The following is a 12,576-nucleotide window of genomic DNA, read 5'->3' as shown; positions in this document are numbered from 1 at the left end:
TTCTTCCTTTCTTGAAATGGCGGCGGGCGTCGCGGGGAAGGAGGAGGAGGAGGAGGAGGAGGAGGACCCTCGCAGCCGCCTGTGCCCTCGCTGACTGAGGGGAAGCGGGGCGTCGCCGGCCGTCCGTGGCTGGAAGGAAGGGGCGTCTCTCTCTTGCCGCCGCGGAGGCTGCTGGGAGGGACGCTGCCGGGGAAGCGTCCTCCTCCTCCTCCTCCTCCTCCTCCTGACAGAGAGGCAAGCGCCTGAGGCCAGGAAGGGAACCCGGGAAGCTCGCTCGTGTCTCCTCAGGAAGGAGGAGAAGGTAGGTTTGAGGCCGCCACGGAGGAGGCGGCTGTGGCTGCGGCTGCCCCGCTTAGGCCTCGGCCTTGCTTCCCTCGCAGTCTGGTCCCCCTCCTCCTCCTCCTCCACGTGGGTCCTGGAGGCTCCCGCATCCGCACGGTGGGGAGAACGCAGTCCAGTACCGGTCTAAGTTGCTGCTCCGCAGTCCTGGGATTTGAACCACCAGGGCTGCATCCGCAGTGAAGAAATAACCCGGTTTGGCACCGCTTTAACGCCTCTTTGTGGCTCTTCGCTACGGAATTCTGGGAGTTGGAGTTTGTTGTGGGCCCAGAGCGGAGCCAAACCAGGTTATTTCTCCACTGCGGCACCCATTCAGGCTCCCCTCCCTCCCTCCCTCCCCGTGTGCCAGTTTTACCCCCGTTAAAGGTGAGGAGGCAGCCCCTTCTTCCCAGGGCAGCGCAGGGACTGCAGGAGGAGCACGTGGAGGGAGCAGCCCGGCCCTGGCTCTCGGCTCTCTCTACGGCCTCCATTTGCCAGGAGGACTCCGCAAGCGCCTCCCTCTGCTCTCTCTCACTTTCTTCCCCCTCTTCCTGCCCCCGTCCCCTCTCTCCCTTTCCTTCCTTCTTCTTTACAATCTCTCCCTTCCTTTTTCTTCCTTCCTCTCATTCCCTCCCTCCCTCCCTTTCCTTCCTTCTTTCCTCCCTTTTCTCTTTCCCCTTACCCTTCTTTCCTCTCCCTCCCTCCCTCCCGTCTTTTCATCCTCTCCCTTCCCTTCTTTCCTTTTTCCCTCCTTCTTCCCTCCCTCCCTCCCTCCCTTCCCCTTCTTTCCTCTCCCTCCCTCCCTTCCGTCTTTTCATCCTCTCCCTTCCCTTCTTTCCTTTTTCCCTCCTTCTTCCCTCCCTCCCTCCCTCCCTTCCCCTTCTTTCCTCTCCCTCCCTCCCTTCCGTCTTTTCATCCTCTCCCTTCCCTTCTTTCCTTTTTCCCTCCTTCTTCCCTCCCTCCCTCCCTTCCCCTTCTTTCCTCTCCCTCCCTCCCTTCCGTCTTTTCATCCTCTCCCTTCCCTTCTTTTCTTTTTCCCTCCTTCTTCCCTCCCTCCCTCCCTCCCTCCCTCCCTTCCCCTTCTTTCCTCTCCCTCCCTCCCTTCCGTCTTTTCATCCTCTCCCTTCCCTTCTTTCCTTTTTCCCTCCTTCTTCCCTCCCTCCCTCCCTCCCTCCCTTCCCCTTCTTTCCTCTCCCTCCCTCCCTCCCGTCTTTTCATCCTCTCCCTTCCCTTCCTTCCTTCTTCCCTCCCTCCCTCCCTCCTGCAGTAGAGAGTGTGCAAGTGATGGTAGCCTCTCCATCACTTTGATCAGAAATGAGGACAGCAGGTACTAGAGCAGTGGTTCCCAACCTGTGGGTCGGGACCCCTTTGGGGGCCGAATGACCTTTTCATGGGGGTCGCCTAAGACCCTTGGAAAACACCTATTTAATGACAGTTATGAAGTAGCAATGAAAATAATTTCATGGGTTTGGGTCACCACAACATGAGGAACTGTATTAAAGGGTTGCGGCATTAGGAAGGTTGGGAACCACTGTACTAGAGGCTCTGTTTCAGAGGAAGGCACTGCCTAAACCACCTCTTGACTAGACTGTGAAAACCCTATATATGAGCCAGCCTGCCATACTAGGACTTGGGAGACCAGGGTTCAGCTCCCCTCTCAGCCATGGAAAGTCACTGGGTGACTACCATGGGCAAGTCACACTCTCTCAACCTATGGAGAAGGCAATGGTAAAACTGAACAAATCTTGCCAAGAAAATCCTATGGTGGGGATGCCTTAGGGTCACTGTAAGTCAGGAAGGACCTGAAGGCACACAACAAGAAGAAAACCTTATGAAATCCATGGGGTCCCCGTAAGTACCTCTCCCTAAACTGAAAATCCCAGGATTCCATAGGATGATGGCATGACATTACAATTATGTAGTGTGAAGGGGCCCTTGGTTTTGAAGGGGGAAATGGGTGACACCATTTCAGACTGTTACATTTGATTATTCCTTTTTATTACATGTGGGGGGACATTGAACTAGCCTGTGAGCTGGGGAAGTTCTAGACCACAGATAGGAAATGGGCAGCCCTCTAGATCATACTGTACTGCACCTTCTATCATCCCTCACCATTGATTGTATTTTCCCAGCATGATGGAAGTTGCAGCCAAATGTCTGCATTCCCTACTTGTGTTCTAGGCCAGTGCTTCTCAGCCTAAATATGCAGGGGACTGGCAACCATTATTTTCCAGTGAGTCAGGGATCAGTGTTAAATTTGGGTACAATTGTTTCTTCCTTTCCTGGAAACTTGTAAAGCACTGCCCGCCAGTGGCGAGAGGATCGGCACCAGTCCAAGGACCCTTACTTGAAGTAGCACTGTTCTAGATCACTCCTCTTTGGTGTGCTTGTATTTTTTAATGTTTTAAAAGTGGGCAGATATGCCTCCTAAAGCTGATTTTCTGGTCCCAGACTACCCTTTGTCTGGCAAAAGAGAGAGAGGGTTGCCTTTTCTATAAGCTTCAGGTGTAGTGATCCAGCTTACAAACAGATTGCTAGGCTTATATATGTATATGCGTTTATTCAGAACTAGAAGTGGAATTTCAGCCCCTTAATCAAAAAAACAAACAAGCTTCATTTATATACCACTTCATACTGCCTGAGCAGTGTCTAAGTGGTTTACAACTGTCAGCTAATTTGGCCCCAACAGTCTGGGTACTCATTTTAGCCACCTCGGAAGCATGCAAACCTGAGTCAAGCTTGAGCCCTTTAGCTGGTCTTGAACTCACAACCTTATGGTTTTGAGTGAGTGGCTGCAGTACAGGCATTTAACCACTGAGAGAGTGTTTTGTCATCCTTGGCAAGCCATGTGCTTTCAAAATGACCCAGGGACGCAATACTGACTCCTGGATCCCCTGAAGTTGCCCAGCCCTGGTTTAAAACATAGGAGAGCTTTTCCCAAAATACTTAGCTTCCCTGCAGGCTGAAATGGATATATTTTGTCTACCTTCTACTCTAGGTGTAGTCCTATCCTAGCTTTTTTTTTTCCTTACCAGAGGAAGAATGATCACAAGTCCTTGGTTCTAAATCTGGGTTGTGGAGGAGAAATACACCATTAAATACAGTTACAAGTTTTCATCTGTTGAGATCTAATTGACTGAAGGGGGGAACAGTAGCTGGAAATGAACAACTAACATGGATGTGCTCCTTTTCCCATATTTGGTGACCAGAGGTTTTTCTGGCAAGTTTCTTCAGAGGGAATTTGCCACTGCCATCCTCTGATGCTGAGTGTGTGTGACTTGCACAAGGTCACCCAGCGGGTTTCATGGCACAGTAGGGATTCATACCATGCTCTCCTGAGTTGTAGTCTAACACTCAAACCACTAGACCACGCTGGCGCAGATGCCCAAATAGTAGCTGGCATCTGGGGTGCTTTTGCTTGGGTTTGGATAGTGTGCCACCTGTGTCCAAGGTCAGAACAAGCCATATTAATATGTTTTAGATAATCCAGTATGGGACTTGCTCTGCTTAGGCGAAACTTTGAGAAATGTTTCAAAATTTCATTACATCCTGAGTGTGACAGCAAGATATTTGTGGGCCTACATGCACATGGTATTGTATTAAATGTACTCTGCAATCTAGTTTGGTTGACAGTTTGTTTCCATGTGCAATTAAAAGCCTTGGATATTATCTTGAAACCCTTAGTGACTTTGGTCCAGGATACTCTTCTTGTATGATCCCACCTATCCTGTAACATATTACGGCCTTCCTGTCGAGTCCTTTGCTATTTGTTTACAGTATTTTATTTATTTTGAGTATTTATGCCCTGCTCTTCAGCCACAAAGGCCCTCAGAGTGGCTTATAGCTATGACATAATTGTTCAGAATGAGATAAAAGGTGATCTCAGCATCATAATCAAATTGTGGAATACATTGCTGCACTTTATCTACCCTTGTCCCATGTGTGTTGCTGACCGATTGATTCAAACATTATTTTTCCAGCAAGCATTTCTTGTGCAGAAGGTCCTGAAATTTAGAATGTGGATTAGCTGAGCCTGTTTCCCCCTTTCCTTGCTTTTTTATGGGATTGATTTGAGGGATTACATATATTGGGCAAATGGGTATAAGTTTTCAAAATACGTACTCTTCTAAAAATCAATGTTCCATAATTCAGTAGTGGTACCATTGTTATGAAAAGTGGATTTAACCATTAAAATTTCCAGTATTGGTTAATGGTACTCTTGATTACAGGTGGTGAAAATGGCTGAAAATGGAAACAGTGAAAGTATGTCTGACTTGGAAAGGAAAGTGTGCCAGCAAATTGAGGTATGAATATTCCTGGAAAATACAGCATTAATACAGAATACTCTACAGGAGCCTTCTCCCCAGCAGCATCTTCCATATGTGTTGAACTATTAAGCATCAACCAGCATGGCTATACTGGCTGGAAATTGCAGTCTTATTGCAGTGCAACACATCTGGAGGGTGCCAGGTTAGAGAAGAATGGTCTATGGACTGTAACCTTTTTTATAATTATACTTCTAAAGCAGTGATTCTTGAAACTGTGGAGCAGAACTCCTGGGGGTGGAGTTAGAGTTGCTGAAGGGGGGTGCAAAACGTGGAGGTCCTGATTCTCCCGTTCTCCTCCCCTTCCCAAACTTTTTCTGCCCTGGAGGGGAAGAGAAAGGCGAGGGAGGCATTTGGCATAGCCGCCTCTGTGTGAGGAAGGAGGAGTAGGGACCCATCGTAAGCTGCCACTTCTTCCCCCACCTGTCCTGTCACTTTTTGGGACAAGATATTTCTGTAGCTTCAACCAGTGCAGTTAGTCCAGTGTGCTCTAGGTACATGGTAGATTAAAGAGCTAGCATCTACTATGGCTCTTGGCAGGAGTGGGAAGTAGCACTTCTTGCTTGAGGCTGCTGCCATCACCTGCTTCTGGCTGGGCCTCGTTGGATGCAGAGGAGAAGCGGCCATGGTGGCTCTGCTCCTGAATGAATGGCGTATCAGACCAGCCAGCCAAAGAGGAGTTCAAGTGCACTGCTTCTTGCTAACTGCTGGAGCAGAGTATGTGCTCTGCTCCAGCCGTTAGCAAGAAGCAGTGCCTTTTGCCACTACCTTCCCCCTAACCTTAACTCTAACCCTTTACCACATGGGCAGGGAGGGGCATGATGTCCTCATGTCATTATAAAGGGGGGTAACAGGGATAAAATGTTTGAGAGCTACTGTTCTAGAGTACTTACAATGGGTTTCCAATAAAATTCCCCCAAACTGTCTTATTCCTTTGAGGTTGTAATCAAGTGTTATACTTTCTCTGCTTCAAATCCCTATTTGCAAGCCAGAAGAGACAGTAGATTCCCCCTCCTCCCCCGTGCTTTTGCTTGATGAATACAAGGACCAGATTTTTCTATGCATGGAGTGAACATGCTGGATATGGAACTATCAAAATCTGTTTGTTCTTGTGTATTGTCAATATTGCCATGCTTGCAGGATGCGGAAGAAAAAGAACCAGAACCAGAATTAGAATGGGAATTAAAATGCTATAAAGTAAAATAAAAAACAAATAGAAACAAATATTTAAAGTCCCATCATTCAATATAAATGTTTAAACAGACTAAACTTTTGATCTGAAATGTGAAAGGCCTAAATTCTCCTCAGAAGAGAAAAAAGATATTCCATCATCTACAGCAGTGGTGCTCAACCTTTCTGATGCTGCGACCCTTTAATACAGTTCCTCATGTTGTGGTGACCCCCCAACCATACAGTTGTTTTCATTGCTACATGCAAATTCTGATGGTCTTAGTTGATCCCTGTGAAAGGGTCGTTCAATCCCCAAAGGGGTCCTGACCCACAGGTTGGGAACTACTGATCTACAAAAACAAAAGTGTGATCTGATCTGCCTTCAAGAAACCCACATTAAAGATAGAAACAAGAAATATTTTTAAAAAATCAAAAATTGGGAAATGAATATATCTTGGCAGCTAAAAATAAGTAAAAATAAAAATAATAAAAGAGGAGTTGTGATATATGTTCATTCTAGACTGACAGCTAGAGCTCAGAAATGATCCAAATGGTAGATGCATAATACAGTGTGCCTGCATTACACATGGGCGCACCTTATGCAGCTTCCAGCATACGCTGGAAGTTGTGCCAGAAGAAATGGCATAGTGTGCCGGAAAGAGTAATGGCGTGTGTGCCTGTGGCGTGTGCCACTGTGCTGGAAAGTGTAATGGTGTGTGTGGGTGTGATCCTCCGTGTAAGAAAAGGTACTACAGTGTGCCAGCATCATACGCAGGCGCATTATATGCTGCTTTCTTCTGGCACCATGCGCTGGAAGAAACAATGGTGTGTGTGCCCATGGTGCGCGCGCACTGCCACCACCGTGTACTGCCGTGAACACGAGCCCCATTACTTGTAATGGGGCCCGAGCATATGCGTTTTTTGTTTTATGTGGGGGGTGTCCAGAACGGATCCCGGCATAAAACAAGGGAACACTGTACTGTAATTGAATTAAATTGTGAATTAGGAAAATTATTAATTATTGGAGTTCATGCACCCTCAGATAATAAAAGTAAATTCATAAGAAACTCTTACAAGAAATAGAAGTATTAAATTACGATTCAATAATGATGGGCGACTGGAATGGTGTCATCAATCCAGAGTTAGACAGACTATCAAAAAAGAAAATCAATATAAACCAAGGAAAACTACCAGGAAATTTTTTTGAAATGACAGATAGGATAGGATTAAAAGATACATGGAGAATTAAATACAGCATGCCTGCTCCATACGTGGGTGCACAATACGCAGCTTCCACTTTATGTGGAGCCGCGCTGCAATGTATTGAATGGTGCGTGCTGTGCCACCACAAGCCCCATTCTATTGAACGGGGTTCCAGTTTACGTGGTATTTGCCTTACTCGGGGGGGGGGGGGGTCTGGAAAAGATACCCGCGTGAGGTAAGGCTCTACTGTATGACAAATGTAGAGACTATATTTTTTCTCGAATAGTCACAACTCCTGGGCCAGATATTATATATTTTTAATCTCCCCTCAATTTATTAATCAAATAGACAACATAATTCACCCAATGATTTGGTCGGATCACAATCCAGTCTCGATGATCCAAAACGGCTATAGGTCTTACAGGTGGCAACTAAATGATCTTCTTTTAAGAAATGAAACAATTGTTGAAGAGACAAAACCCCCACCCCCCCAAAACCCCAACTAAACCTTTTTTTCACAGAAAACTTAGACAAGGAGATAGCTACAAACATAGTCTGGGACACAGCTAAAGCCTTCATAAGAGTCTTATTTTAATAATAAAAGCTCTGAAATTAAAAAAAGAAAAATTAAAAATTAAAAAAATTAGGAGGAGAAATTAAAAAATGAGAAGAGTTGAAATTAAATTCAAACAACGAGGAAATATCAAAAGACATTAAAAGCCTGCAGAAACAGATATCATTACACTCTTACCTCGGGTTACGAAATTAATCCGTTCCGCCGCCATTTTCGTAACCCGGAAGTCTTCGTAAGCCGAGAAAGCCATAGGCGCTAATGGAGAGAAGCCGCGATTTGGTGCGAAATAGCGCCGAAAAGCACCAAAAGGTTATTCGTAACCCGGAATAACCTTCGTAACCCGGAAATATTTTTTATTTTTTATTTTTTTCGTAACCCGAAAATTTCGTATCCCGGCGCATTCGTATCCCGAGGTAAGAGTGTAATTACGATTCAAGAGAGAGAGAAAAAATGAAATACACTAAGCAAAAAAATTATTGAGTTGGCAAACAAACCGAGGAAATATCTAGCGTATAAAAAAAGGAAAAAGAGAAGAAACTTATAAACCAGTTAAAGCAAAACAATAAAATATATACTGACCAAAATTCAATAAAAGAGATTTTCTTTAAATATTTCGCAAATTTATCTAAAGAAATAGAAATCAAAGAGGGAAAGATTATAAACTACTTAGAGAAACAAGTTATCAACATATTATCAGAGGAACAGAAAGAAAATCTCAATAAACCAGTAACATCAGAAGAAATCTTAAAATCGATTCACAGAATGAAATTAGGGAAAACACCTGGCCCCAACGGTTTCAGTGCCAAATTCTATAAGGCCTTTAAAGATCAAATTGTATTACCACTTCACAGAGTAATGAATGAAATATTGAAAGTGGGAAACCCAAAAACATGGTCTCAAGCTAACATAATTTTAATTCCTGAAGAAAACAAATCATTTGGACCCGAAAAATTATAGGCCAGTTTCACTTTTAAATTGTGACTACAAGATATTTGCGAGTATAATGGCAGAGCGATTGAAAAATCTCTAATTGGACTCATGAAAATCAGGCAGGGTTTTTACCGCAAAGACAAATTAAACACAATATCAAAAATTTATTAAATCTGATTGAGTACCACAGAAAACACAGATAAAAAAATAGCACTATTCCTTTATTGATGCCAAAAAAGCATTCAACAAAATGAATTGGAATTTCATGGTAAACGTTTTGAGAAAATGGATATTGGATTAAATTTCAAAAATTGGATGGAAAACATTTACAAAAAAATCAAGAAGCTACTTTGATAGTGGAGAAACATCTAAAAGTTACAAAGTCCAAAAGGGAGGGAGGCAAGGCTGTCCATTACCCCCGCTGCTATTCATCACAACACTGGAAATTTTGGACAGTGCGATCCGGGAAAATCCAAAGATTGAAGGAGTAAAAATTAAAAATATGGAGTATAAACTGAGAGCTTTTGCTGACGATGTGATGATTTCCCTAGCTAATCCAACAGAAAATATTGATGAACTATTGGCAACAATTAAAAAGTATAGTGAGGTTTCAGGATTTCAAATAAGGAGAAAACAACAATGCTATTAATGAATTTAACAAAGGAAGACAAACAAGTATTGAATAATAAGACAAATTTTCAAATTGTGAAAAAAGAACTATTTGGGAATCACGATAACTACAAAAATTTGGATTTATTTAAAAACAACTATTTGGTTAAATGGCAAGAAATAAAGAAAGATTTAGAGAAATGGGAAACATTAGCCTTATCCTGGCTTGGTAAATTATCGCCCATTGAAATGAATATACTAGCCAAAATGATTTTCTTATTTCAGAACCTTCCAATGATCATGAATGATATCCCATTTCATAATTAGCATCGAGACATCTCGAAATTCCTGTAGTCAGGCAAAAAGCCCAGAGTCAAATTTAAATTAATGCATGATGCAATAAATAGAGGAGGTTTGATTTTACCAAATTTAAAAATCTACTACTGTTTGAGCTATAGATTGGATTATGGAATGGATCAAATTGGAGAACAAAAGCATGCTTCAGTTGGAGGGCCTGGACAACAGATTTGGTTGGCATGGATACTTATGTTATGACAAACTGAAAGTAAATAGAGATTTTAACGATCATTATATAAGAAAAGCTGTGCTACAAATTTGACTAAAGTTAAAACCAAGATTATTCAGTCGTATTCCGAAATGGGCATCTATAAATTAAGCACTCTTTAATAGAGTACAGTTAGATACAAAGAAATGGGTTATATATGAAGATTTACTAGAAGGAAATCAAAAAGATATAAAATTAAAAACTCAAGATCAGTTTTCAGTGGAAGGCTTCAATTGCTCATGGTTTACTTACTAGCAGATTAGAGAAAAAATTTTTGGTTAGACTTGAGATCAAACAATATCAGAGACCCAGATCCTGAATTTGAAAAAATAGTCAAATCCAATAACAAACATTGAATAAGAAAATTTTACAATTTGCTGTTAAAATATGACATGGAAGAAGAGCTAATCAAACCGCAAATGTTAAAATGGGCCTGAGATCTTGGCCAAAGTATGCATCTTGATCAGTGGGAAAAAACTTTGACCAAATGACTGAAAAATACATTAAGTTACAATATAAAAAAAAAAAATTATGAGATGTTATATCGGTGGTATATCACCCTGCACAAATTGGGAAAAATACATAAAAATGGAAATGATAGATGTTGGAAATGCGACAAAGAACTGGGCACATTTTATCATGTTTGGTGGAAATGTAATTATGCAAAGAATTATTGGAAAGAAATTCATAAAACAATAGAAGAAATATTAGAAACAAATATACTTCATGATCCAAAGAGATACATTTATTAAATATAAATTCAGAGGAAACATTAGAAAACAAACATGATTAATTTTCTACATGACTTCAGCAGCTAGAACAGGGGTAGGCAACCTGCGGCCCGCGGGCCGAATGCGGCCCGGCAAGGCCTTGGGACTGGCCCCAGCCTGGTCCTGCCACCGATTGCCACCGGGGCCTTTGGCCTCTCATGCGCAGGGGCAAGGGGGGCAATTGTCTATAGACGCCTCAGAAACATGCATTTATATTAACATTTTTTAAAAAATCAGCAATTTTTTTTGCGTGTCCTCCACTTTTTTTTAAAAAAAGTGTCCACCATTTGAAAATTTTGTCCTACATTTGTCCCGGTTTATTTATTTATTTAAAGTTTTTATAAAAACATTTAATTATTTATTTTTTGGCTTCGGCCCCCCCCAGTTGTCTGAGGGACAGCAACCCGGCCCCCGGCTCAAAAAGGTTGCCTACCCCTGAGCTAGAATAACATATGCAACTAAATGGAAAGAAAAAAGATCCCATACACAAAGGATTGGTTATTGAAAGTTTGTGTTTTAATGGGAGTAGACAAATTGATGCAGATATTACCAAAAAGATCTTTTGACAATTTCAGAAAAGATTGGTCCCCTTTGATTAAATATTTACAACAGAATTGGGGCTAAAATTGGTTAATAGGTTTGGAATGAATTCAAAATTTATAACTTAAAATATACAATTTACAAATAAGTGAGGTATGATACGACACCAAAAGTCTCATAATCAGAAGATTGGTTTCTTCTTGTGGTTAATATATCTACTGTATATGGTAATGGTATTTTTGGGTTACTATACAATTGGGGAGAAAAAAGCTCTAATTCACAAAGTTCATTTATCTGGGTGGAAGATATGCAACGTTTAATGTATGTTTGTGTGTGTGTGTGTGTGTGTGTGTGTGTGTGTGTGTGTGTGTATATATATGTTGGACAAGTTTGTATGTGTGATTGACGTTTTGTGTCATGGTATTGTTAAGTTTTACAGTGCGCCCGTGCCATATGTGGGCACACTATACACGGTTTTCAGCTTACGCTGAAGCTGCGCTGCAATACAATGAATGGCATTATATTCAATGGGGCTCAAGCATATGTGTTATTCGCCTTATGTGGGGGGTCCAGAACGGATTCCCCGCGTAAGGTGAGGGTCCATTGTATATGTTATTTTTTAATCAATAAAATTTTTATTTTTAAAAAAATTACCGTGCTACTAATTTACTGGCCTCAATCTTTACCAAATACCTTCAAATATAAAATTCTTGGGACTAAGAACACTACTTTATGGAGTTTTGAAATGTTTGTAGAAAACTGGTTTTTACTTGTTTATATGACATGTACGTTAAATGCAGATAAAAGACCAAGAAATGGTTTTAATAGTTAAGCAGATAGAAAATGGCAAGTGAAGTACGGGGTGTTGCCATCTTAGTTCTAATGTTTATATTCTAATTTGTATCATAGTACTACTTTGGTGATCACAACTTGCCACGGGACAAATTTCTCCAGGAGCAGCTCAAACTGGATGATGGCTGGGTCACTTTAGAAACACTAATCAAATTCAACAGGTAAATCTAAAGCCCAAATTGTGAACTCACACCTTTGTTGGACAAAAAAAAAAAAAAAAAAGCTTGGTAAATCTACATTTCAAATTGGATTTATTTCTAATTCTATCAGAAAAATGTTGACCATTTTTGTTTATTAAACATGCATTCCAATTGTCTGCGACAACAAAACCTTATCTGTTGTATCTTATCTTCATGTTCATTACTGTATAGGAGCACAGTCTACAGTTGTCCCTCCATATTCGCTAGGGTTAAGGGAACAAGACCCCTGTGAATATGGAAAAACCGCAAATAACAAAAACACGTTTTTTACCTGAGAGGACACCTCTCTAGGAATCTCTAGGTCCTCCAGTGCAACTCTGTGGTCAGTGTCCAACATACACTGACCATAGAATGGCACTGGAGTAGCTACAAATGGTCTTTCAGTGCAACTTTTAGTTAAAGTTGAACACAGAGTTGCACTGGAGGACCTAGACAGTCCTAGAGAGAACATATTAATGAAATCGTGAATAATCAAATCCACAAATATCAAAGGTGCAAATATGGAGGGATGACTGTAGTT

At 41.8% G+C, this 12,576-nt stretch overlaps 1 protein-coding gene across 2 annotated transcripts in view; it reads left to right on the top strand.

Annotated features, from left to right (window-relative positions):
- The first annotated feature begins 220 nt into the window (after positions 1 to 220).
- SSB (small RNA binding exonuclease protection factor La) overlaps positions 221 to 12,576 on the top strand; it is a 23,474-nt gene continuing 11,118 nt past the window's right edge. Inside the window, exons 1-3 of one of the 2 annotated variants that reach the window (XM_089519783.1) lie at positions 221 to 301; positions 4,548 to 4,622; positions 11,914 to 12,017. In XM_089519783.1, coding sequence (XP_089375909.1) covers positions 4,557 to 4,622; positions 11,914 to 12,017 — 170 coding nt within the window. In that variant the 5' untranslated portion in view covers positions 221 to 301; positions 4,548 to 4,556. Of the gene's footprint in view, positions 302 to 1,626; positions 1,646 to 4,547; positions 4,623 to 11,913; positions 12,018 to 12,576 lie in introns of those variants that run through there. The other variant, XM_089519784.1, reaches the window with a different exon arrangement.

Source organism: Sceloporus occidentalis, unplaced genomic scaffold (genome assembly GCF_023333645.1).
Source record: "Sceloporus occidentalis isolate IW3139 unplaced genomic scaffold, rSceOcc1.0.p SCAF_4, whole genome shotgun sequence".
NCBI classification, from domain to species: domain Eukaryota; kingdom Metazoa; phylum Chordata; class Lepidosauria; order Squamata; family Phrynosomatidae; genus Sceloporus; species Sceloporus occidentalis.
Note: the sequence above shows the minus strand (reverse complement) of the source record. Positions and strands in the feature narration are given on the sequence as shown.